Source organism: Strix aluco, chromosome 1 (genome assembly GCF_031877795.1).
Source record: "Strix aluco isolate bStrAlu1 chromosome 1, bStrAlu1.hap1, whole genome shotgun sequence".
NCBI lineage: Eukaryota > Metazoa > Chordata > Aves > Strigiformes > Strigidae > Strix > Strix aluco.
The window spans coordinates 104,856,102-104,878,770 of NC_133931.1; the positions used below are offsets into that span (position 1 = coordinate 104,856,102).

Here is a 22,669-nt window from a genome sequence, read left to right on the forward strand (position 1 = left end):
TTTAAAGTTCGCAAAGGACTACTAGAGCAGAGCTTTAGAACAAAGTAATTTCAGCAATATAAGTCTCAGTAAAATAAATTTTCAGTACATGTTCTAAAAACTTTTGTTCACTTAGCCTTAAAAAAAAAATTTTTTTTCTTCCAAAAAGCCACAGCTAAAGGGGCATCCTAGTTCATTGTAAAACCCCAATCACATCCCTTGCCCCACCGGCCCCCCAGTATCACTCACTAAAGAGATATATTAAAAAAATAAATATTTTATGTATGGATTGGACATTGGGCAACATTAACACTGAATTTTCTCCAACACTGCTAGAGCTTATGCTAAGTACGGCTCTGAGCCACTGTGCTTCCACACATTTCCCCATGGCAGGCATACAAACTTCAGTTTGACATACCACTGAACCTATATGCATTAAAAGGACAAAAAGATGCCCACATCACACAACTCTGGTGCTGTAGTTCACTGTTAGTGCTGCTATCTCTGTATGCTGTATAGCTGCACAGATTACTAAAGGAAATTAGTCATCTCTTCAGAACAGCCTTCAGTTGTTATTGTCTGAAGGTTCACCAATGATAAATTACAGCCAGTAATTTTAACTGCACTTGCGTTGATGGAGGTAAACAGCTCTGAGTTCTTCTGGGGACAAGAAAACCCGTATTTCCAAATGCAGAAGTAGGCCTTTAAAAGAAAGGGAGTATACCAACTCATCCATTGGACAATTCTATTTATGCGTTAGATGACAAAGATAACTGCTGTTTTAAGTTCTCGTATTTTTTTCAAAAACATGATCTCATGAAAGCCCACATCCAAGACTCTGCACCTTGTATGTTCTACCACATAGGCTTTACACTGAAAAAAATCCAGCTTTTTACTTGCACTGTCAATATCCTGTCTTACACTCCAGATGGGGCTTCAAGCAACATTTCCATGCAACACAAGGCAAAAAAAAAAAAAAAAAAAAAAAAAAGAAACAGCAGTGAAGTTTCTAAAACTGTCATTCATGAAGTCTCTCAATTGTTTTAATATATACTTGGACCCTACAGTATCTTTCAAGTTTTTTGTATTTTACACATGCTAGTAATAGATGCCAAGATTCAACATGCTTTTTAAGCACCTACTGTCTACCTAAACTACCAGCTGGCAAGGAAGTGCCTACAAATTCTACCTGCCATTATTTATGTTTTCCTGCTGCTTGTGTTTGCATCCACAAATATCTTCAGTATGGGACAAGAAAAAACAAAGTATTTTATTATGAAAAGTTGCCTGATACATGATGTTAATGATTTTACCTTTTTGTTCCCACTCTGTGGTTTGGGGCAATATCAATTGTGTCGGTAGCTGAATCGTGCCTAACTGCCAATCCTAGGTCTGCAATGCAGCATGTTCCATTCTTTTTTACCAATATATTTTTTGATTTCAAGTCTCTGTGGGCAATCGCTGGTTTGCCTGTAAGGGGAAAAAAAATAGAAATAACACATCTGTAAAAAAGATAATTGCTGTTATTCTGAGCATGGCGCAGATTTTATTTGAAGATACAGAATTCCTTCCAGTTCTGCTGTTTTATGGGCATCAAGGTAACTCCTGAAATCATTCATTGTGAACTGGCTGTCCAGAAAAGTGCCTTAAATGTCTACTGCACGCTACTGCTCCTTTCCCTGTTCCTACAAGTATTTATTGTGTAGACCTACTACTTGCCACAAAAAAATTTCTAGTATCTCTGGAAACAGACCCATGGTGCTGTCTCACATCAAAGATAAAAGGATACTACAGGCACCATTACTTAGTGCCTTTTAATAAGTGTTTTGTAGGAAGGAATGTTGCATTACAAGACCTGGATATACCATAGGAACGAAAAGTAAAAAACCTTCTAAATTAAGAAGCTCTATTAGTCCAGAAATTGCCAAAGGTCCCAAATAGACATTTTTCAATTCACTCAGCTCCACAAGGGATTAACTTGGTTATCTGTGCTGAGTTCAGCTGCTTTCTCATCACTTAAGTTACGTAGCTGTGTGCAAAGCAACTCCACCCTGAAAAGGTTGAATATTCTAACTAAAAAGAGAATTATAGTAGAAGAGGCTATGTATGTATAATTTTAAAATAATCCAGTATTATCCACATAACAGGCTGAAAAATTGTAAGATTACCTTGCGTGCCAACAATTTCCATGTGAAGATGAGCAAGACCACTGGCAGTGGACAAAGCTAATTTTATCATTCCTTCCACTGTTACTGTGTACCTGTTCAGGTAATCAAAAAGTGATCCATGCTCGTGATAGTCTGACACCAACCACAGCTGAGTCCATGTACCATTGTCTGCAAAATAACACTGGCATCAATACCACACATACACACACACAAAAGACAAGCAAATCATATATGCCACTTTCATATAATGCTTATGAAGTACAAATCATGTTTTACAAGTAACTTCAGCCAATTAAACTCTTAAGTCTTTACCTCTCTCCCTGTAACATTTAAATGCCTCTAAGGACTGGGAGTACCATGCAAGACTTTCTGAACAGCTTAGTGAGTATTCTTTTATTTAAACTACAAGACAAACCATAGAAAGCTGATGTCACTATCATTCTGAGGTGAACTATTCAGGGTATTACCAGGTCCTGTCTTTCCCTAACTTCTCTGCTTGGGGGTAACAGTGCTGAATGCACGATACAAAACTAATACTGTCACTATTGGTCTAGTACAATATTGTCCACACTACCCATAAAAAGTCTTTCAAGCTTTGCCCCATAACTCCTTCAGTCTTCCCACAACCTATCCAGCCTCAGTCTGGGAGCAATTTCCACAGTTACCAGCAGCTGGTGGATTTTTCCTCCTGGAGTAGAACCTTGCAAGCAGCAATCAGACACAATACTTCAAAACCAAAGTCAAATCCCACCTTGGTGACCTCTAAGTTGCGGCCAAAATTGAGGTTTCCAGGAGGCACAAGGGTAAAGAGAATGAAAAACACTGATTATGAGAAAATTAGTAATCTAATTTTAAGTAGTCTACCACACCTATTGTGTCTAAACAGATCTTTTAAAGATGTCACAAAGTTTCTGAAGAATTATCATTACTTTGAATACAGATTATAGTGTCTTTGCATAAAGTTTTTCCCCTCTTAACTCTAGGTGCCCACCTGAGAATACACTGCTGATTACAGACCCTTCTACTTCAATTTTACCTTATTACCTGCAAGTATTATTCACTCTGTTTTTACTTTTCTTCCAAAGGAGAAAATACAAAGCTGGGCTTACTATCCATCCTGAAAGTAGCCATGATTCTTTCCTATTGTATGTCACTATTTGCGGCCCTCCAACCAGATTTTAAGAAGGGACAGTGCTACATCCAAGCTTACAAGAATAATATTAATTACAGACAAGCTGAAATGCAGCAATAAGTGTGTCCAGCCATTAAATGGGACCTACTACATTTTCTTTACCTTGCTATCTTTGACAAGCTACACGTTCATTTAGCGATCTGAGCAGAACATTTTCTGATGAACTTAAGCCTTTTAATACTGTTGACAGTTAATTATTACCAAGTAATAATTAACCTGACCCTGAATATTTTTGGCTGCACAGTAAACAGCATCTGCAATGAAGCTTTCAATCACAGGATTTGCATTATCAGGTAAGAAAAAGTAATTACACTCAGTAGTAATTACATACAGTAGCACAGTCTTCCATGACAAGGAAACCTAATGTAGTTCACATACACACCATGATCAAGAATCTCAAGCAATTTCAGAATGTTCAAGAATGTTACAAAAATTTATGTATGCTCTTGGAAACCTATTTAAGAAATTAATTACCGTTATTTCATCTATTTGCAAGAAACCTGAAAGTATTTTAGGCCATCAAAAAAATCACTCAGAAGTAGAAGGTTTTTCTTTTGCAGTTTTAACAAAATTTGAAATTCTGAGTAAAGCAGATTTCAGATTTGCTGTTAGAAGACCGATTACAGTTTGAGAAAAACATTAGTGAAGTCCAAGCAACATCCATCTCGGACAAGCCGCCTCTTGAAGAAAGGAATTTATAACAATTGCTTTATCAAATATGTAATCAAGCTTCAATTAAAATTGAATTTGCTGAATTCACTGAAGTGAAAAATGTTTTTTTCACATTGGTAATAGCAAACAAAATTTGCACTTGGCACGTGCATGTTTTTAAACCAAACAGTAGGTTTTAACGTGTAGACAGTATTGCTTGGTACAAGAGTTTTGAACCGCAGACTTATGTTCCAAGTTGAATGTTTAAAAGATGTTACAGAAACTGCCTAATTGCATGTGCTCTCTCATGCCATGTAGTACAGTGTTTCAAAGCAGAGAGTAGGATACATTAGCCTTTTTTGGCATCCAGATAATATAACAAAAAACAGAAGAAAAGAAGAAAAACCAGTGAAAAGATCAGATACAGATAGGATCTGTAACTAGAAAACTCTTAGAAATTAGATATTCAGGGAGATGTCAGGGGAAATGCTTTTGTCTGTGGTTGGAAGAGGACTGATATTTTGTTAGTGGAACAGCTTGCCTCTATCACATTGAGATAGTCATCTGATTAAATTGATGAAAAGCACTTAAGCTGTGTAGATTAGCAAGATCTTCCAGTCAAATTCCTTCTTCTCAGGCTAAAGCCAGAGCTTCGAAAAAAATCAAACTGCTCAAACATTACTTTTCTCAAGAGGAAGGAATTCTGCTCGTTTCTCTGTCACTCATTGCCTATCCTTCTTGGGGATCTACTTACCATGTAAGGTAGTCTGACTGAAGAAAACTTTCACCTAGGGAAGTGTAGTTTTCAATTAAGGGAAGGGATGGAGAGGCAAAGTATTTTTGTGCATGAAGTTGTCTTAAAGTGTGCGGTACACCTTACTTGTAACATGACTACAGACAATTATGGTTACAGACAGCTAATCCAGGGAAACCTTTAGTACTGTAAATGAAGGTTGCTGCCACCACTCTTCTGCTAGTAGAGTAGTGCAGATAAGTAGTTCCCGATACACTTTTAAGTATTTAGGTTAAAAAGAACAAAACAAAAAAGCACTCAAAACCTAAACTATCTGTTTAGGTAGTTCAAAACAAGGCAACACATAGCCCAGAAAGTAATTTCCCTGACCTAGCAGTATTTGTAAGTTAGCATATACTCCTGGCTGAGCAAAGAGCTACCCTGAACACAAACATGCTAGCCAGACAGAATACAAGTGCAGTTAAAAAAATCACTCATCGCCTCTCAGCCCTTAAACTGGCTTAACAGCACCACCTATTTCCCAGTACATTTTGGGACGGGGAAAGCAAACAGATTGGACCAGCTCCTGTAGGCTTCTGAACACCATACAGCTGTGGGAAGTAGAGGAGGAGGAGGAGGAGAATGTGCCATTCAGGCATGTGGAATGTCTAAACAGTATAGTAGAACAAGGAGTGAAGACAGTTTAGTTACAAGCTTTATGACTCCGCTACCTGAGCTTAACTGATCTATATCCGTTTGTAAACACTTTCTAACCTATACATGCACTCTTCTACCTGAAGGCAACCCCCCAATTTTACAGCCACAATGGCCAGCCAGATGTACCCCAGCAACTGTGAAAAATATGCAGCTGCATTAAGAGGAGAGACCCAATTAATGCCTTTACTAGCAGTGAGAAGTGCAGCATGGCCCACGTTTATACCACAAACTACATGTCAAGAGATATGTCCTCAGCATTCATGATGGATACATGAGAACCCTCTGCTGAGAATTCTTCTCCATAGATCACTGAAGCTTTCAGCAAGCACTGAACTGGGATGGCACAAGTAATTCCTTGTACTGCTCTACCTCTGCAGTCACCTTTGCAAGGTCTCAGACACACAGATTCTTAGTCTAAGGACTTTGTGCATTCCAGCTAAACTGCAGTAACTCCCGAATGCATTCAATAGTCTGCCCTATGGAGAAATGGACAAATCCTTCACAGCTATTATTGCTGTGAACTAGTAAAACTTCATCTTGCACCTGGCACCTAATAAGCATCTATCAGTTAGCACCAGCATCTACAATGAAAGACTGTTAATGGGCCATCGGTCTCTAAAGCTACATTGTGATACACTTGCTTCTTTCTGAGTACCATGATAGCACACCTGCTAAACCAGAACTATCTCCATAATGGTCCCTCTATGTTCTCCCATTTAATGGGCTACAGGTGGCCTGAAGTATTCTAAACAAGCCTTGAAGTATTAACCTCTTTCAATACACAGGACTTTCGACTGCTTAACCTAGAGAGAGAATGATTCTCTCACTGAGAGAATGCAGAGGGTTATACTGAGAATTCTGAATTGGTGGGTTAAAAATATAATAATCCAGCTTTCCACATCTGCTCAGACAGCAATACTATTAGAAAATAGTCAAGAATAGCAGCATTTGCAAAACACATCTTTATCCATTTTTTGTAAACCAATAACCAATCAGTTCTCAAGAATACAGAAGAACCTTGTCCTAAAGCCTTAGAGTCTCAAATAATGGCATGATCTATTAACTAAGGATTTTTTCTTTTAGCGTACAGCATACTAAGACTAGAAACCAGGAACAATTTTACATCGTATTATATTATATTACATTACAAGGAACCTGAAGGTGACCAAATCAAATGAAATTTCATCCTATTGCATTTGGAATCCGAGCCAGCAATCAGGAAATTATTTTAGGAACCCACTTGTTTAGAAAACCTTCTTCACACCTCCTCTGCACAGTCATCAAGTGTATTTTTGGGACAAACTATCTATAGGTTTGGGGCAAAATGGGAGACTGGTATGCTTAACCATGGATAGGATAGATTTTGTTAAAGGTTGTAGCTAAGGCACTGCAATATATCCTTTATGCTTCTCAAAGCTTCTGCAGAGATGGATTTTCATTTTTGTCTTTAATGCAACTGACCTAATTTTAGTCCCAGACTCCAGATACTCCACGAGGTCCATTAGAACAAACTCAAGCTCTCGCAGGTCCTATTAATATCCAATACAACTTTAGGCATAAAAGTAAGACAGTTTCTAATGGTAAGCATAATAAGCTGCAGGAAAAAGTTGCCCGGTATGCTGTACATCTGAAAACTCTTGGAGGTTAACAAGTTGCACAAACATCTACTAGGAGCAAGTTAGTGATAGCTAACCCTTTCCTGGGAAAGTGAAGTGCACAACCTCCTGGGTTCTGTTCCAGTTCCACAGATTTATATAGATATAGAAACTTGAAATTAATCTAGTGGTAATTAAAGAGAGCTCTATTTACATGTATACTTCAATTACACTAAAACCATTTAGGAATTTCCCACAAAACTGAGAGCCCTTTAAGAATCCAGGATATGTGTGGATTCTTGACTCCTCCCCTAAAGTGACAGAGTTTTATGTTAATGCTTTCTTCGCAAAAAAAGTCAAAGGCCATTTGTGGTGAAACATGCGATTCCAGATTAAAATAACTGAATGAAACCGTGCAACATTTTAGTTCCCCTTCATGTAAGGAATTAAAAACTTTGTTGGTTTTTGCCAAATTTTCACGTCTTAAGTTGGACTGCAGGAAAACCCAAGAAACTTTCATCTGACAAACCGCGACAAATCAAGCGGAAAAAATGGTTAAACTGTTGTTCTTAGTGAACACTTAAAGGCTGATCAGGAAAGAGGTACAATTGTTTTAATACCAGGAAAAAGAAACTAATTCCCTTTTTCTAATTTCTTTTCTAACTTGAGTTCTAAATTAATAACTTCTCATATCTCAGCCATAAAAATGAATCCTCTATCCCATACTTTATATTAGAACAACAGGATAGACACGATCTCTTTTGGTCCCACACATCTATCTTATTAGGCTATTAGGGAAGTACACATATTCAGCAGATGTGTGGGCTGACAGGATGAGGCATCCCCTTTTTGATACCAAACTTAGCCAGTGTTTTAACTTGCTTGTAGAAATTACACCTCATTAAACATGCTTTTTTTTTGTTTGTTTTTTTAAGATTTAAACCCAGCATGTTTTCCAGAAAAAGGAAAATGTACTTCATTAAACCTATGAAAAGACTACCCAACCCTGAAATTCTTTAGTAACAGAATTTTTTTTTTGCTACTCTTAATTGGATCCTCACAACTTTATTTTCCCCTCCATTTACCATCTATTCTGACCAGGTACACAATCAGCAAAATGAATTCATAGTATCACTAACCTTTGTTGTCTGCAGCTATAAATCCAAGAATGTTTTCATGCCGTAGCATAACTGTTTGATAAATTTCTGCTTCGCGAAACCATGAGCGTTCCTCTCTTGAAGAGAATATCTTCACAGCAACTTCTTCTCCTCTCCACTTCCCTCGCCAGACTTCTCCAAAGCGGCCCTTACCAATGCTTTCTTGAAGTACTATGGTTCTTGCAATTGTTCTTTGCACAAGTAAAGGTAAACCTAAAAAGATTTAACATTAACCTTAAACATCACTCTAACAAAACGAGTACTTATGATAAGTACTAAATATAAGATCCATATTCTATTAAGATATTTCTATTAGAATGCACATAAACTCTTTTAAGATTTTAATACCCTGTTGTGAACTTCTAACAACTGTGTATGGAAGATGCTACCTTCAGCCTTAAAGACCAGCAAAACATCATGCTACAAACTGCCTCTACAGTTGTAAAAAAGAAGGCACAAACTTCCTTCTAGTTTAGGATTTTGATAGCTTTAATGAAAAACCAAACAAACCATGATGCAATCAGGACCAGGATTGAGGTGGTTTTATTTTTGTTTGAGGGGGTTTTTTTGGTTGTTTTGTTTGTTTGTTTCTTAGAAAAGGATCTGCCTATAACTCTCCTGGCAAAGCAGTTCCAAGAGCACTTTTGCTACTGATTCATTTACTTATCACTAGATATGACTCGGTCCCTTTCTAAGTTAAAGTTAAACCATGCTTATCAGCAACACCGACTGTCAAAAATTGACACTCAAGGCTCAAGTATGCCAGTAGCCTGTTAGTACTCTCAAGCCACTGTAAAACAGGAAAACATCCTTGTAACGCAAGCTTCCCATTTTACAGGCCATTCTTGTGCACCCCACCGTAACTATACTTGAGAAAAATGCTTACACTCATGAAGGTTTTACAGCTTCAGAACATCTATGTGCTTTCAACTCACAGCACTTCATAACATGCTTCAATAAGTTTATATAACAAACAAGCAGCACTGGCATCCCCCAACCAGGGTGGGCTTTTGTTTATTTTAAATCTTTCCTGTTGTAACTGCAAAGCTTATCACAGAATCCTGTGGTGATACTACACTGCAGGATGAATACATCAGCCAGGTTATCTGCTCACAATAAGCTCTCTTGCTATACGATTATTTCGCTTAAATGCTTTGTAAAGTAATCTATTACCCCATAATCACTGTTCTAATAGCTGACAGAACAACATCTGTATTGCCTTATGCTACAGAAGATAAATCCCAACTAATAGCTCAGATAACTAGCTCCTGTCCATCTCTGGACATTCTTTGCTAATAACAGCATTAGAAGGACATCTGATCAGGTCAGTAGCATTGCTACGCTTATGCCTCAGTCTGAGGAGTGCAAATTAAAACACTGCAGTGTTCAGGTGAGTGCCTCAAGACTTCCAGACATACAGGAATTTTCTGCATGATCTATGCTGACAACATACCTACATGAAGAAAGGAGGAGAAAAAATGGACACCATACCAGTGATTTACTCATTGTCAGATGCTGCAATAATTCCTACTGAGAAAGTTAAATTTTTTGCTGAAATAGCTGTCCTCAGGTCAACTGTGCTGCGTGCCCAAACTGTAAAGGCTCACCTGTGAAGACTAACTTTCATTCTTTATGGACAGACTTTTGAAATGCAGAAGAGGCCAGACTAGAACAACCATGTGACCAAACTCAACCCTGAAAATTTAAAATTTGACTTTGTTGGCCAGAGAAAGCTTCCTCCTTAGCACTTATGTACTACTAAAAATCTGCTAGCAAATGTTAAATACAAGGTGATTTTGTATACTTGAAATGGGTGATATGCCTAATACTTTCTTTTTCCTACAGCTGTTTCAGAAAACCATTTGTACATTTTCAGTTTCAGATGCACTGGTCTTAACTTGCTATACCATTTATAGCCATCCCTTCTTGTTCAAAAAAAAGATGATGTCCAAGGACATCAGCTAACCTCTAAACAGATACGAAGTTCTAAACCTTTCAGGCACAAAGTATTACAATTTCACATTGCAAACCCTCAGTCACCTTAACATGCCATAATACAATAAAAATCCTGCTAACTGTGATCTATCCACCTTGCTCCTGTACTTATTTTTACAATACAAGATTTAACTCACTTTTTTTTTTTTGCAGCTGTGCTTTCTCTTACTACTGTTGCTGAACAGAACCAGGAGATTGGAATCCATATTTATCTTACATCCATAAGAATTCCTTACAGACTTTCTGTTGCAACTGAGCAGTCTCCTCTTTTTGCTAAAACGAAACACAGTCATGTATTGCCAGGAACTTGAGCAATGCATTACTGTAAACCAGACTGCCTGAAAAGCATCTCACTGGAGATAGCTATGTTAGCCTTTGACATCCACGTTGGGCACAACTGTACTTCAAGCTCTTGGAGTACAGCTTCTTTTAACTGTGCATGAAGAAAGATGACAGATTCCTATTCAGGAGGATGAAAACATTCAAGCCCACGTTAAATTCAACAGCTGCTCATAACATTTGGCATCTTGTATTCAGCCACAGTCATCCTATTTATCCCTGAAGCCTTCATCATCATCTTCATACATCATAAAGTATCCTCAAGCCTTCTGAGAGTTTAACCAAAGAGGTTTTTTTGCTTTTCCATATCTTATGTGGACTCTGATTAGTTTGGCCCAATGACTGTCCAATGCATAAGAAATTTGTGTCTGATTTGAATAATTCAGGAATTAAGGAATTAAGTGCTAAAGTACTAAAGACAGCCAACAAAAGCAGCTTCTAGAACTTTGTTCTTGTTCATAAGTGTCTGCCCGGAAGACAACTTCTGAAAAGTAATAAAAAAATCCAGCCCCATGAACTGTGGAAAATCTCATTCCCTTCAAGTTTCTATAAACTGCAGATACGTTTTTAAGGAGTTTTACATTCACTTAACTGACTCAACTTTACATTGATTTTTGTGACCCTTTGGATTTCTAAACACTGAATTCCTACTTGAAGTCACCTAGCAATAATAACCAAAGCTTCTCCCCTCTGCTTTAGACAATTCTTCCTATTTTCTTGCAACTAGGTTACTTTGTCATTTGGGATGCCCACCTGTTAGTCTACAACTCACAATCTGTTTATACAATATGTAGTTGATATTTAGAGATTTGCATCATGATCTGAAAATCATTCTCAGTTCCAAGAGACTTTGAAAACCTTCTCTTAGAAGCTGCGGCTTCAGCAGAAGGATCTATTTTAGATGTTTCATCAACTCCTTTCACCAAGCCTCTAGTTGTTTCAGGTCTTGTTCGTCATGGAACAACAGGGCAATACTAACAGAAGTCAAGACTGAATAATTAATAACAGGTTACTATTATTCATCATTGCAGAAAATAAATCCTACTTCCCTTTTTATCTGAGTGGAAAGCTCATTTTTAGAGTTTTGATCACTTCTCTGTTTTATAGGCTTCTCTTCAGAGAATACTGTAATACAAAACTGGTAAATTCTTTTCATTTGACTAAGAGCTCTTTTGGTTCCTCAGTATGAATTTAAGAGCAGAACATGTACTTTAAATCACCAGAATAAACACTTCCTTAGCAGTGCCTCTTAGGTCAAGATTATTTTTTCTGTTCTGTACATTTCCATTGTTTGTTGCAGGCTCTCACACCAACAGCACCCCTTTCACACAGTTCAGTTTCTGAAAGGTTAAGCACTATTTTAACTAGGAGCCCTGACTTTTCTCCCTTCAGTGACCCTGTTTCCCACCCCCAATTTATTCCATAAATGTACAGTCTTCTCAATTTTAAATGTGCTGTACCAAAGTCTGGATTAAAATACACATTTCAATGAGATTGAATTGCTGCAAGCATATTCCAGGACACAAGAAAATTGCCAGTTCAAGAGCTAGGGCACTGTGAATTTATATAGTAATTGACTAATTCTGAGACAAAGTGATGCAAGTCATTGCGAATATATACACTGCCAACAGCACAGAAAATAGGTACTTGAAGCACCTATCCCACTGTCATCATAAAAAGTACAGAACACTAAATAAGGCTAATACTTGTCTCACGAACAGCTGAACGACATGGAATTCGCAATTAAAGTATCACTCCTAAGGAAACATCCAGTCTTGTTTTACAGGGAACATGACTTTGTCTTTCAAGCACAAAAACAAATTAGTAAAGAGCTTTCCTTAGGGGTATGTCAAATTTGACCATATGTGTTGGTTTTCTTCCTCTGATGCAGCCATCAGTAGCCAATGCTCAAATACTATAGTAGGCCAGGTGCTCTGGGAGTCCAGACCAGCCTGTCCTAAAGCTCTGAAAACTAAGTAATTCCCCAGCATGCTGCTTTTACTTAAAGTGTAATTTGCAAGTAGGCAAGGGAAGAGTCACTAGTTTCTAGCCATTTACTCTGGAGGAAGCATCCTAAGTTTCTTCTAACTGGGACTTCCCACTTTTCAAGAGCTTATTTTGAAGGAGTACTTCCAGAGTTTTCAAACATGAAGAGGGGGGTCAGAAGGACCACAGGGAAAGGTCAGAAGGAAAATGAAGGAATATTTCTGATAACAGATGGAAAGACCAGTTGACAACTAAGTCTGAATCAACATAGGCCCAACTTCTGACCTAAAGAAGTGCGGGAAAGCAGCCCTGTAGAAAGTGGCAGAAGTGCTATGATTATCTACAGAAGTTAGAAGGAGACTATCAACCAGACAGTACTTTAAAACAAGTATGACTAAACACAGTTTCAAGGGAAAACTTAAAGGCAGAAATTAAGAGTTTTATGCTCCTAAAGGTATAAAAATTATATATCATAGCTTCCCCCATTCCAAGAAATGTAAATCTCCAACTCCTTCGTATTGTCTAAGTCTCTTACTTCTGTATACCCCTCTGAGAAAGAATCTAACTGGAGAGTAAGTCCAGCATTTACACTTATCAAGTTCTAGCCCAATATATTGGAAGTTCTATTAATCACTTTATTTTAGTTATTGCTGTTAGTAAATGAGAGAATTGAGATAAGCACAAACTACTAAAGCTCCAGTTTTAACCAGAGAGCAACTTGCCCTATCATGATCAAGTCTTATTTGTACAAACAAAAACTTTTTCAACTGAAACGTAACTGCCTGCACACTCAGTGCAACCTCACCTTCCTCAGTGAAGATATGACTAAAGATGACTTATTCTGATCTCTATTCTAAACGTGTTCAGCAAGTTACACTGATTTTACTTGATAGAGCAATGGACTCTAAACAGTTTTACCAGTTACTGTCCTTGGGGAAGAAACACAACCTAGATGCTTGGGTTTTGTTGTTATAATTTTTTCCAATTCTGGGAAATTAAAGAATTCAGCAGTTGAGAATGAAACACCAGTACTTCTTTGCAGAAAGTACTCTGAAAGGGCACGGATGTTTCAGCACATACATTTGCAAGTAGTAGGAATAATTTTCAGTATTAAATTATTTAAACTTTTTATATAGTAGAAGGCCGATACAAGGTTGCAGTACACAATCTGATGTCTCACTCCTTAACATGGACCAGAGATTAATTAATTTATACAATGATTAATCTGACATATCATCTCCTATCAATGCCTATTAAACCATATTTCTGTGACACAGACCACCACAATCCTATAAGCAACAATGTCATGACTATGATAGCAGGGACTATATGCAGCAAACAGACTACTGCCTCGTGTTCTCAGAGCAACACCTGTTAATGTCAGAATTAAAACAAAAATTCATGAAATCAAGGGATAGAAATTCTTCAGATGTGGTCTGCATACCTCATCCATTCTATACACATAGAAATGGCTATTTGCAGCTGAAAAAATATCTTCTGTAAGGAAAGAACTGGCTAAAATACTAACTCATACTTGGAATTCAGAATATTCTTCATATACCAATAGCTAGAGATATAAATGAATTTTCAGTTTAAAGCTAAAGAAAAGAACTTCACAAATTATCTCAAAATCACAAAACTGGTAGTTTAGATACGCGGTGCAGAACAAAAAGGTAAATGACTGAGCCTTACTAATAGAGGAAACAAAACTTTTAGAACAGCTGACTGATATTCCCTGCATATCTGACTGTACTCTTCAGAATGATGAACTGTATCAGCAACTCAGTATGTTTATTTCCATATACTGAATCTTCACTGATACTGAATGAATCTACATGGGAGCAGTTTTTCTAGTCACTTCTCCAGTTAATTATAAGTTTAAGCAAATTTGACAATATTAAAAAAAAAGATGCCTTACAAGGCTCTTAAACAGAGTAATCACTACTAGAAGCATGACATTACCTGACCCAGAGCCTGAAGTTGTCATATCATAAATTAAATCCTTTAAAGTAGTTCCTTCTGATATAAAGGGGCGATCCAGTGAGGGATCTTCTTCACTTGGCACACGATGATGAATCACAGTACGATTATGACAAAGATATAGAATCAACATTAGTGAAATGCAGACAAAGCAGACAGGTCCAGCAATGACAGCAGCCAGTTCCACGGGTCCCAGATTAGAAGCTGGTTTTCCTGGAGTAGGGCCTGACAGGAAAAAGATAAGAAAATGATAAAACTATTTTTTTTTTTTATGCAACTAAATTTATTGTATTTCACAGTGAACTTCAGTTTCAATTATCTGTTAAGATTCAATTATTTGTTAAAACTTTTGCACACTGACTTTTTCAAGAATCAAAATAAGTATTACAAAGGACAAAAGTAACTATGTGCTTACTCACAGTTTCCATTTAACTTACATATAAGTCTTCAAAACTGGCCCTAACGTCCCTACCCAGAAGATTAAGTTTCTTGTTCCAAATCTCTTGAAACTCTATTTGCAGAATCTGAAGTGCACTTTAGGCCTTCAAATTCACCTACAACTTTGAAACTAAAACTGCCACTCTTACATAATTTTCTGTTTAAAAAAAAAAAAGTAAATCAAATATGACCAAACCCTTACCTGGTGTTGGAATTGGAAGTTCTATTTTATTGCAGTGGTCTCTGTCACAGCAATGAGGCAAAGTAACGACTCCATCTCTGGAGGAGGGGGCACAAACAAATGGCCTGTCTCGGGGAATCAGATCAATTTCTGCTATACACATACTATTGTGTATGACTTTGTCTGCAGTTCGTGTTACTGAGGTAAAACACAGCCCATCTGTCACACATGTAAAGTTGTCTTTTGTACAGAGGTGGCAGTAACACTGTAATGCTGTATTGAGAGAAAACATTAATGTTAGTATTGGTACATGTTCTGAGTTGAGAAACAACTTGAATGGCTAAAGAAATACAAGTTCAAAACACTAGGAGACTTATAATCTTTTTGGTTACGTAGACACAGAACCGTGATACCAAAGAACAACACTGCAAGGCTTTTTAGTGGGACAAAAAGAAATTTAGGAGATTAGCAGATGAAAAAGTCAAATTTAAAGCTGAAGCCGTATCTCCTTATACAGTTATGTATTAAAAGGAAAGGCTGCAATCCTAGATATTCCTCCAGGTAAAGAAGTTCTATTACAGTTCCTCTCACTAAAGATCTAGACTTTTTAATAACACTATCCTCTATAGCATGCAGTTCTGCTATTTTCAAACTGAATACAAATAATGCCATTTTTTCACAATAACCATGGGTATAGCTTTAGTAAGTGACAAAGGGGATGCTACTGGCTACCCAAGATTAATACTTCATACATTTGTTGATGGCTTCAATTTTGTGCTGAGGAAATGGCATATAAAGGCTTAATCCTCATTAAAAAACAAACCCTGAATGATCTGAGAACATACCCTTTCACGCAAGCAGAATATGGTTTAGACTTGTTATTTATGAAGCCACAGGAAAACACTGCCTTACATTACTCAAGTTCCTGGTTTACTAAAGCGATCAATTGCACTAGTGAAGGAGGGGGCATGGGGAGGAAAGCAGGAATGACAGACTAATTGTGTCCAAGATGATCAGGTTTCGTTCTTTAAATTGCAGAAGTTCCTGGAGAAGAAAGACCGCTACTTCAAACTTCTTTCTCCATTCCTTCCTGCATTTACAGGGCCAAAGCCAGTCAGAAAACAGTGCAGTAGTGACAATAAAAATACCAATACACTCTGACTCCACTTGTTCATCTGTGGAGAGCAAAAGGTAGCACAGAACTTGCGTATGTGCATATAGGAAGATTACAATACAGAAATCTAGACAAATTTAAAATCTTAAGCATTCGTGCTCAAAACACAAAAATGCACTGAGCCATGACCAAGTCTGTTTAAAGGGTACATACAAAATCTCACACCAAAGGTGTGAGGATTAATAGGTAGCAAAGCAAAAGCTGCCCTAAAATCTGAAATTCGGTGTTCCACTTAAACTCCAAAAGTTTACAATAACCACCTGAATCGCCTTGGATTTTAAATCCATGATATCCAATGATAGATGGGTGTAAATAAATGGTGATCTGATCTCAAATATATATTCCATCTCAAAGTCTTAACTCCAAGTTGTACCCCTTTCTCTGAAAACACCTCCTTCCCCCAAGATTCTGAATCAAAACAAATTATTGCCATTCATCCTTTACTGTTACAGAAAAGATAAAGTTCTTAGGACCCAGTACAGAAACATAACCTATGTTTCAAGAGAGAGTCACCAGCCCATCGACCAGTCAGAAAAAGGGAGAAAAAATAATTAGAATGTATATGAAATGAGAACTGGTACATGTGAAGGTAAAGCTTCTTAACAGTACCGCTTTTTGAAGATGCAATTTCCTAGTCCCACCCACACCATCAGAGAAGTAAGGAGTCTTATTATTCAGAGGTTAACTATGACAACATTTAACAGCTATATTCCTGTTGGTGTGCCTTTGGCAATTTACACTTGAACAAATTATTTTTAACCCATTAAAACCATTAAAAGTTTCTTAAAATATTCACACACTGATATTTCTTTTAACTTGCTTAACAAGCAGGCCTTTATCTCACTGGCTTCATCCATGACTTTTCTTTTTCTATTTAAATAATACACTTGGCTCATCATAACTGCACATGCATCTGAATGCCCACACTAAGAGACAGATACTCTGTAAGATATATTTCCATTGAGTCACTGTACACAGGCCAAGTTACTTGAAGTGAAAAATGAGGTTTGGGTTAACCTTGTTATGCTTATTCATCTTCCTGATCTTGTGAAGCTGTAGAGACACGCTGATACCACTATGACTAAATAAAGCATTTGGTGTCTTACCTTCCTCATTCATTTTGTTCCCACCTCTCTTTTGCTACAGAATTCCCAATGAGTGCAATTTAATACAATTTATACTTTTGTTCCACTTTAATGCCACTGTTTTCTAGTCTCCTGCCAAGACACGGTACACTGTCACACATAACTGAATGGTTTCCTCGGCAAAAATAAATCACTACTTCCTTCTGAAGCTACTCTCCCCACCCTTAAGAGCAGAAAACAATGCCTCATCAGCTGAATAGTCAAAGCTTCTAGGAATACGGGTTTTTGCTGCTCTCTAGTGGACATTCTCTTAAAAAACCCCCAACACATTAAAACTGCTTCAGCCCCTTTCCTACTCTCACCACTTAACAAATCTTCATGCCTTCCAACTCAAGTGGGTAACAGTAGAATTTCCGTATTTTACTAAGAGGAAAACTAATTCGGCATCTTCAGCAACAATCCATACCAGAAGGAGAGGAAACAGACTTAGAATAGCCTTGCCCATATCTCACTCTCCAGCTATCTATGTTTAAAAGAACAAAGACTATGACTATACGAACACATTGTGGGTGAGACTTAACATCAGTGGTATGAGATGTCAGTGACCAACTTTAGTTAAATCACTTCATTCCCATAAGGATGTGTTTTCACTTACAACTGATCTCAGAGAAAAAAAAAAAAATCATACTGTTGTCCTCTTGGAGATACAAACTTTTGCTTTGTCTCCAAGTAGTCTGTGTTCTTCTCAGAGAAACATCACAGTAATTTTAAAAACTCAGACAGAAACCAGCCAGGTCTCCAGGTTCACTTAAATGAATACATACGTTTCTAGAATGGGTGATAACAGTATGTGATGAGAGAATGACAACTCCGATATTGTCCTGTGACAAAGCCAAGAACAAAAATTAGTAATTTAGTGCCTTCTCTATTGCATCTCCTCACTGCGCCATGGCCATTCTAATCATTCCTGCTTTACGCGACTGACTACCATAACAGAAAACAGTGAGACAACACAGTTACAGAAGTGTGTGTGTGCATTATGACATTATCATGTCACAAAAGTTACCAACAGCGTACTTCTCATATCTCAACCTGACTCAATAATAGATTAACCTCTTGTGTTGAATACAATTACTTAGGCAATTTCTCATGCTCAGACTCTCAAGTTTGACAGTTGTGTATTCCCTTTAAGAAGTCTTTCTTCCATGGGTGTTGCAGCCTGGAAAGCCCACAGTGAGGGTAAAGCAAGCTGGCAACATAAATGAGACACTGAAACTACACAGCTTGACAAGACTTAAAATAAGCTGGTTCCCAAGAGCTCAGATATTAATACTAGATACAAAACGTGAACAGATAATTAAGTACACCCTATCCGCTTAACTTTTAGAAGTCCGTACCATTAGGTACCTATTGAAACAGTCTTTTTTGTATCTGTTGTCCTTCTGAAGTGAGAAAATTTTCACAAAGCCTTTATTTTTAGAATTGCATAAAACCCTATGAATCACTATACAGTATTTGCTAACACCCTGCAGAACTACTTCAGCCAGACAGTTTAGCATAGAACACCATCTTCAGCCAAAGAATTTTTCTTTGGAAATCATATGTTGAAATACTGTCTTTCAAAGGATGCTAACAAAGGGTACTACAGCAGCTAAAACTTGTGAGGTGCTCTAAAAAAAACCCCAAACCCACATCTCATTATCAGTAATTAACTATTTTATATTATTAATACTTGTATTAATTTCTAAATTTGTAAAACAAAGATATATAATTAAAAGACAAGTAGTCTCAGACAGCATTATGCTGAAGAAGAAACTCCATATCCTTCTCTTGTGACATTGCAACTCTTCTCCCACAGAAAATACAACTTTTGAAACAAAAATTTTGCCAGAAAGTAGAACTTCAGAAGAACTATCAGGACTCTTGGTTCCACAAGATGTAGAGTTTCAAGGTATGAAGAAGCATGGCTATGATGTGCAAGAGATGGTAATAGATTTTGCGGAGGGCTGTAGTGTTTACTGGTAGGTTTTTTCCCTATCCAATAAAATTTGCCAGAAGAAAGCATAAGAGAGAATAGGCAGCTGACAGCACCTTTCTGTTACTCAGACAACTCCCTTAAACAATACACCTGACTCATCTCTGAACTCTTCCAGCTCAAGATACAAAAATGTTTAGGTGTCACAATACCTGGGACATGGGTAAATTTTTTTTTTTAACCACAATACTTCATGACCTTCACTAACTCATTCTTCTCACCAAATCTGTTGTAAAGTAACAGCACTGGATATCAAGTTTTCAGGACAACTTTCATGTACATTTCATCCATCTTTGCTAAGTAAAACTTCCACTGAAAACAGCAGGTTTTGGCAACCAAAGTGATGCGCTCAAGAAAACAGACAAGCTACTTTATTAAGGCACTATCCTTAACTTGCAAGTAATGATAAAGTCTTGTGAAAAATCCTGGCTTCAATAAAGCAGTGTTATATTCTCCATAGTGCAGGTGCCAAACGGCACTATCAGTTTTTTTGCATCTCATCCATAAAGCTACTCACAGATACGTTCATGTCTCTTACAGCAAGGTACATTAAAAATCTGTTTCTGGTATCCTTCATAGAAGAGTATGCTTTAGAAAAACAAAAGAAAGTTAAAGTTAAGAGCCTAAATTATAATTTTACTAACATTATGAAAACAGAAAGAATAAAGATCTCATTAATTTGTACTATTGACTCTATTTCAGCATACCAATCAGATTTCCATCTGTATCTGTAATTAGGAGCAACAGTGTGAATTCAAGAGTTCCAAGAGATGACTCTCCAGAATTCTGGAGAGACCAAAGACTATGGCGCACACAGTTAAAAAAAATCCAAACAACAACCACCACCAAACAGACCTAAATTTCAGACTCTCTCTTACAAATCAGGGCTGTTCTACTGTTCAGCTAGCTGCTGTGATTCATTACATGCCCGATCTCCGTATAAACCGTATCACTAGACGATTCATTCGCGCAGTAACACTAGTATACTGCAGAAGAGCAGCATCAGAAGCAATCAGAAAATGCCAAACTTTGCCAACTCACGATAAGAATACTAAGTAACGGTAGCCAAATCATACCTTGCACTTCGTCAACTTAATCCACAGTGTTCAGACAAAATGAACCCCTTTAACAGTACCTCTGAGTCCTGGATCAAGAACACTGGATCCCCATCTACTCCCCCGGATAGGAAGGATTTATCTTCTTTTAAAAAAAAAGGAACACACCACCACTTCCCTCCTTAAACTTTTGTTTTTGATTGATCAGAGGCATTAAAAGGGAAAAGTTCAAAGCTCAAATCAAGGTAAAATTTCCTTCAGCATCTAAATTGAGTGTTACATAAGAAAGCTTTAAATTACTAAAGCCTGCTGCACCTTTTCAAGAACACAAGAACCACCATGGGTAACTTAAGCTTATTTAACTGTTTCCACAGATTCTCTATCTTCTTCAATAAGAATATGGGCAATTAAGACAGCAATTTAGTATAGCAAGCTATGTTTAAGTAATATTTTCTTTACAGCACAAGTACCATCTTAGATTGAATTATGAGCAGCATGGTAAAAATCCAGATCCAGGGATGTCTTATAGCTGTAACTGAAGAAAGTCGTGGTGCTTCTCCACTTCCTCTTTAAAACCCAAAGCAACATACAATCCACCAACAGAAGATTTTAGGAAGGGGACTGATTATAAAACGCACATTTTGCGTATCTGTCATCATCATCTACCTTGCTACAGATGCAACTGAAACCTAAACCAATTAGAGTAGGGTGTCTGTAACATCTGCATACCCCATTAGGACACACAGCCCAAACTGCTAACCGAAGAACAAAATAGGCTTTTTTTTTTTTAAAAAAAAAAGAAAAATACCTTTCTTGCATTTCTGAATGCTATTAAGAACTCCCGTTTCGTGCACGAGCACAGCTCTGATAGCACATCTCTCTTCCAAGAGCGCAGAGGCACAGGCGGCCGTTTTACCGTCCACCGTTGCCCCCCGACCTTCCTTCGGCGCGGGCCGGCCCCTCAGCGCGCCCCGCGGAGCTGTTCGGGAGCTCCCCGACCCACACCACCACCTCGACGCCCGCCTGCGGAACAGGCGCAGCCAGCGCACCGCAACGTGGCGTGTCACGGAGCTAAAGCATCTGACGTGGGAGTCTGGGGAGTCTTTTACCTTCGCGACGCGGAGCACTCAACACGTCCCTACCTACACCAGCCGGCGCCGCTCGCCTCGCCTCCCCCGGGGCACGGCGTGCGCGCTCTCCAGAGCTGCGGCACGGCACGCGGCTTTGCCCCGGTGCGGGACCGGGACGCCCCCGGAGGGGGGGGGGGGGGGGGGAGGCCGCTCCGCCACCGATAACCAAGTTGCCTTCGCGGGCCACGGCCACTCGCGCCCGCGTGGGAAGGGAAGCGACGGCCACAGCCCACGGGGGCAGGGGCCGGCGGGCTCACGGGGGCGCGGGAAAGTTGCCGCAGGCGGACGCCACCCCCGGCACTTACTCCGAGGGGGCACGGCGGGCGTCAAGGGGGGCCGCGGCCGGTACCGCGCCCGCCCCTCGGCCACCCCCCCCCCGCCACGGGCGAGCCGCCGCCGCCGCCGCCCCCCCACGCCCGCCCCGCGAAGCCGCCGCTGCGCTCAGCCAACAAAGGGACGAGCGGTCCCCGGGCTCCGCCAGGCTCGGACACCGGGGAGGGTGGGGGGGAGGAAGGCGACTCCGCCCCAGCCGGCCCCTCCGCCATGTTGTTGAAAGGAACCGACGGGGACCCGCAGCCCCCCGCCGCTCTCCTCCCCCCGCCCCAGGCACCACCTCACCCGCTCCCTGCCCTCCCGCCTTTCCCCCCGACGCGCGGGCACTCACCGACCGCCCCGGGGAAGCGCAGCGCGGCCACCGCCAGGCACAGCAGGGCCCAGGGCCGCCGACTGGCCGCTACCGCCATGGTCCGGTCCCGACACCGTGCAGCCAGGGCGCGCGCGCGCGCGCGTCCGCGCGCCAGGATTCCGCCTCGCGCCGCGACCCGACACCCCCCACCCGCCCCCCCCACTCCAGTCCCCGCCCCGCCCCTCCCCCTCCCGCCCGAGAGAGAGAGAGAGAGAGAGAGAAACAGAGCGACGCTCGCGCCGCCTGCACCTCCCGGCTCGCTCCTGCCGCTAACGGCACTGACGCGGCGGCGCCGCCCGATTGGCCGCTGCTCCCCCGCTCCGCTCCCGCCCCGCCCCGCCCCGCCCCGCCCCCCGGCAGCTGCCGAGAGCCCCAACAACAACAGGCGTCTGGA

At 39.6% G+C, this 22,669-nt stretch overlaps 1 protein-coding gene across 3 annotated transcripts in view; it reads right to left on the reverse strand.

Moving 5' to 3' along the window:
- TGFBR1 (transforming growth factor beta receptor 1) overlaps positions 1–22,407 on the reverse strand; it is a 34,843-nt gene extending 12,436 nt beyond the window's left edge. For 2 of the 3 annotated variants that reach the window (XR_012623896.1, XM_074830032.1), the window contains exons 1-6: positions 22,255–22,407; positions 15,133–15,384; positions 14,475–14,717; positions 8,175–8,405; positions 2,148–2,315; positions 1,293–1,449 (exon numbers count right to left, since the gene is read on the reverse strand). Coding sequence is in view for 2 of the 3 variants with exons in the window: in XM_074830032.1 (XP_074686133.1) it covers positions 1,293–1,449; positions 2,148–2,315; positions 8,175–8,405; positions 14,475–14,717; positions 15,133–15,384; positions 22,255–22,333 (1,130 nt within the window). In the remaining variant the exon portion in view is untranslated. Of the gene's footprint in view, positions 1–1,292; positions 1,450–2,147; positions 2,316–8,174; positions 8,406–14,474; positions 14,718–15,132; positions 15,385–19,922; positions 19,939–22,254 lie in introns of those variants that run through there. The other variant, XM_074830039.1, reaches the window with a different exon arrangement.
- Between the last annotated feature and the right edge of the window lie 262 nt (positions 22,408–22,669).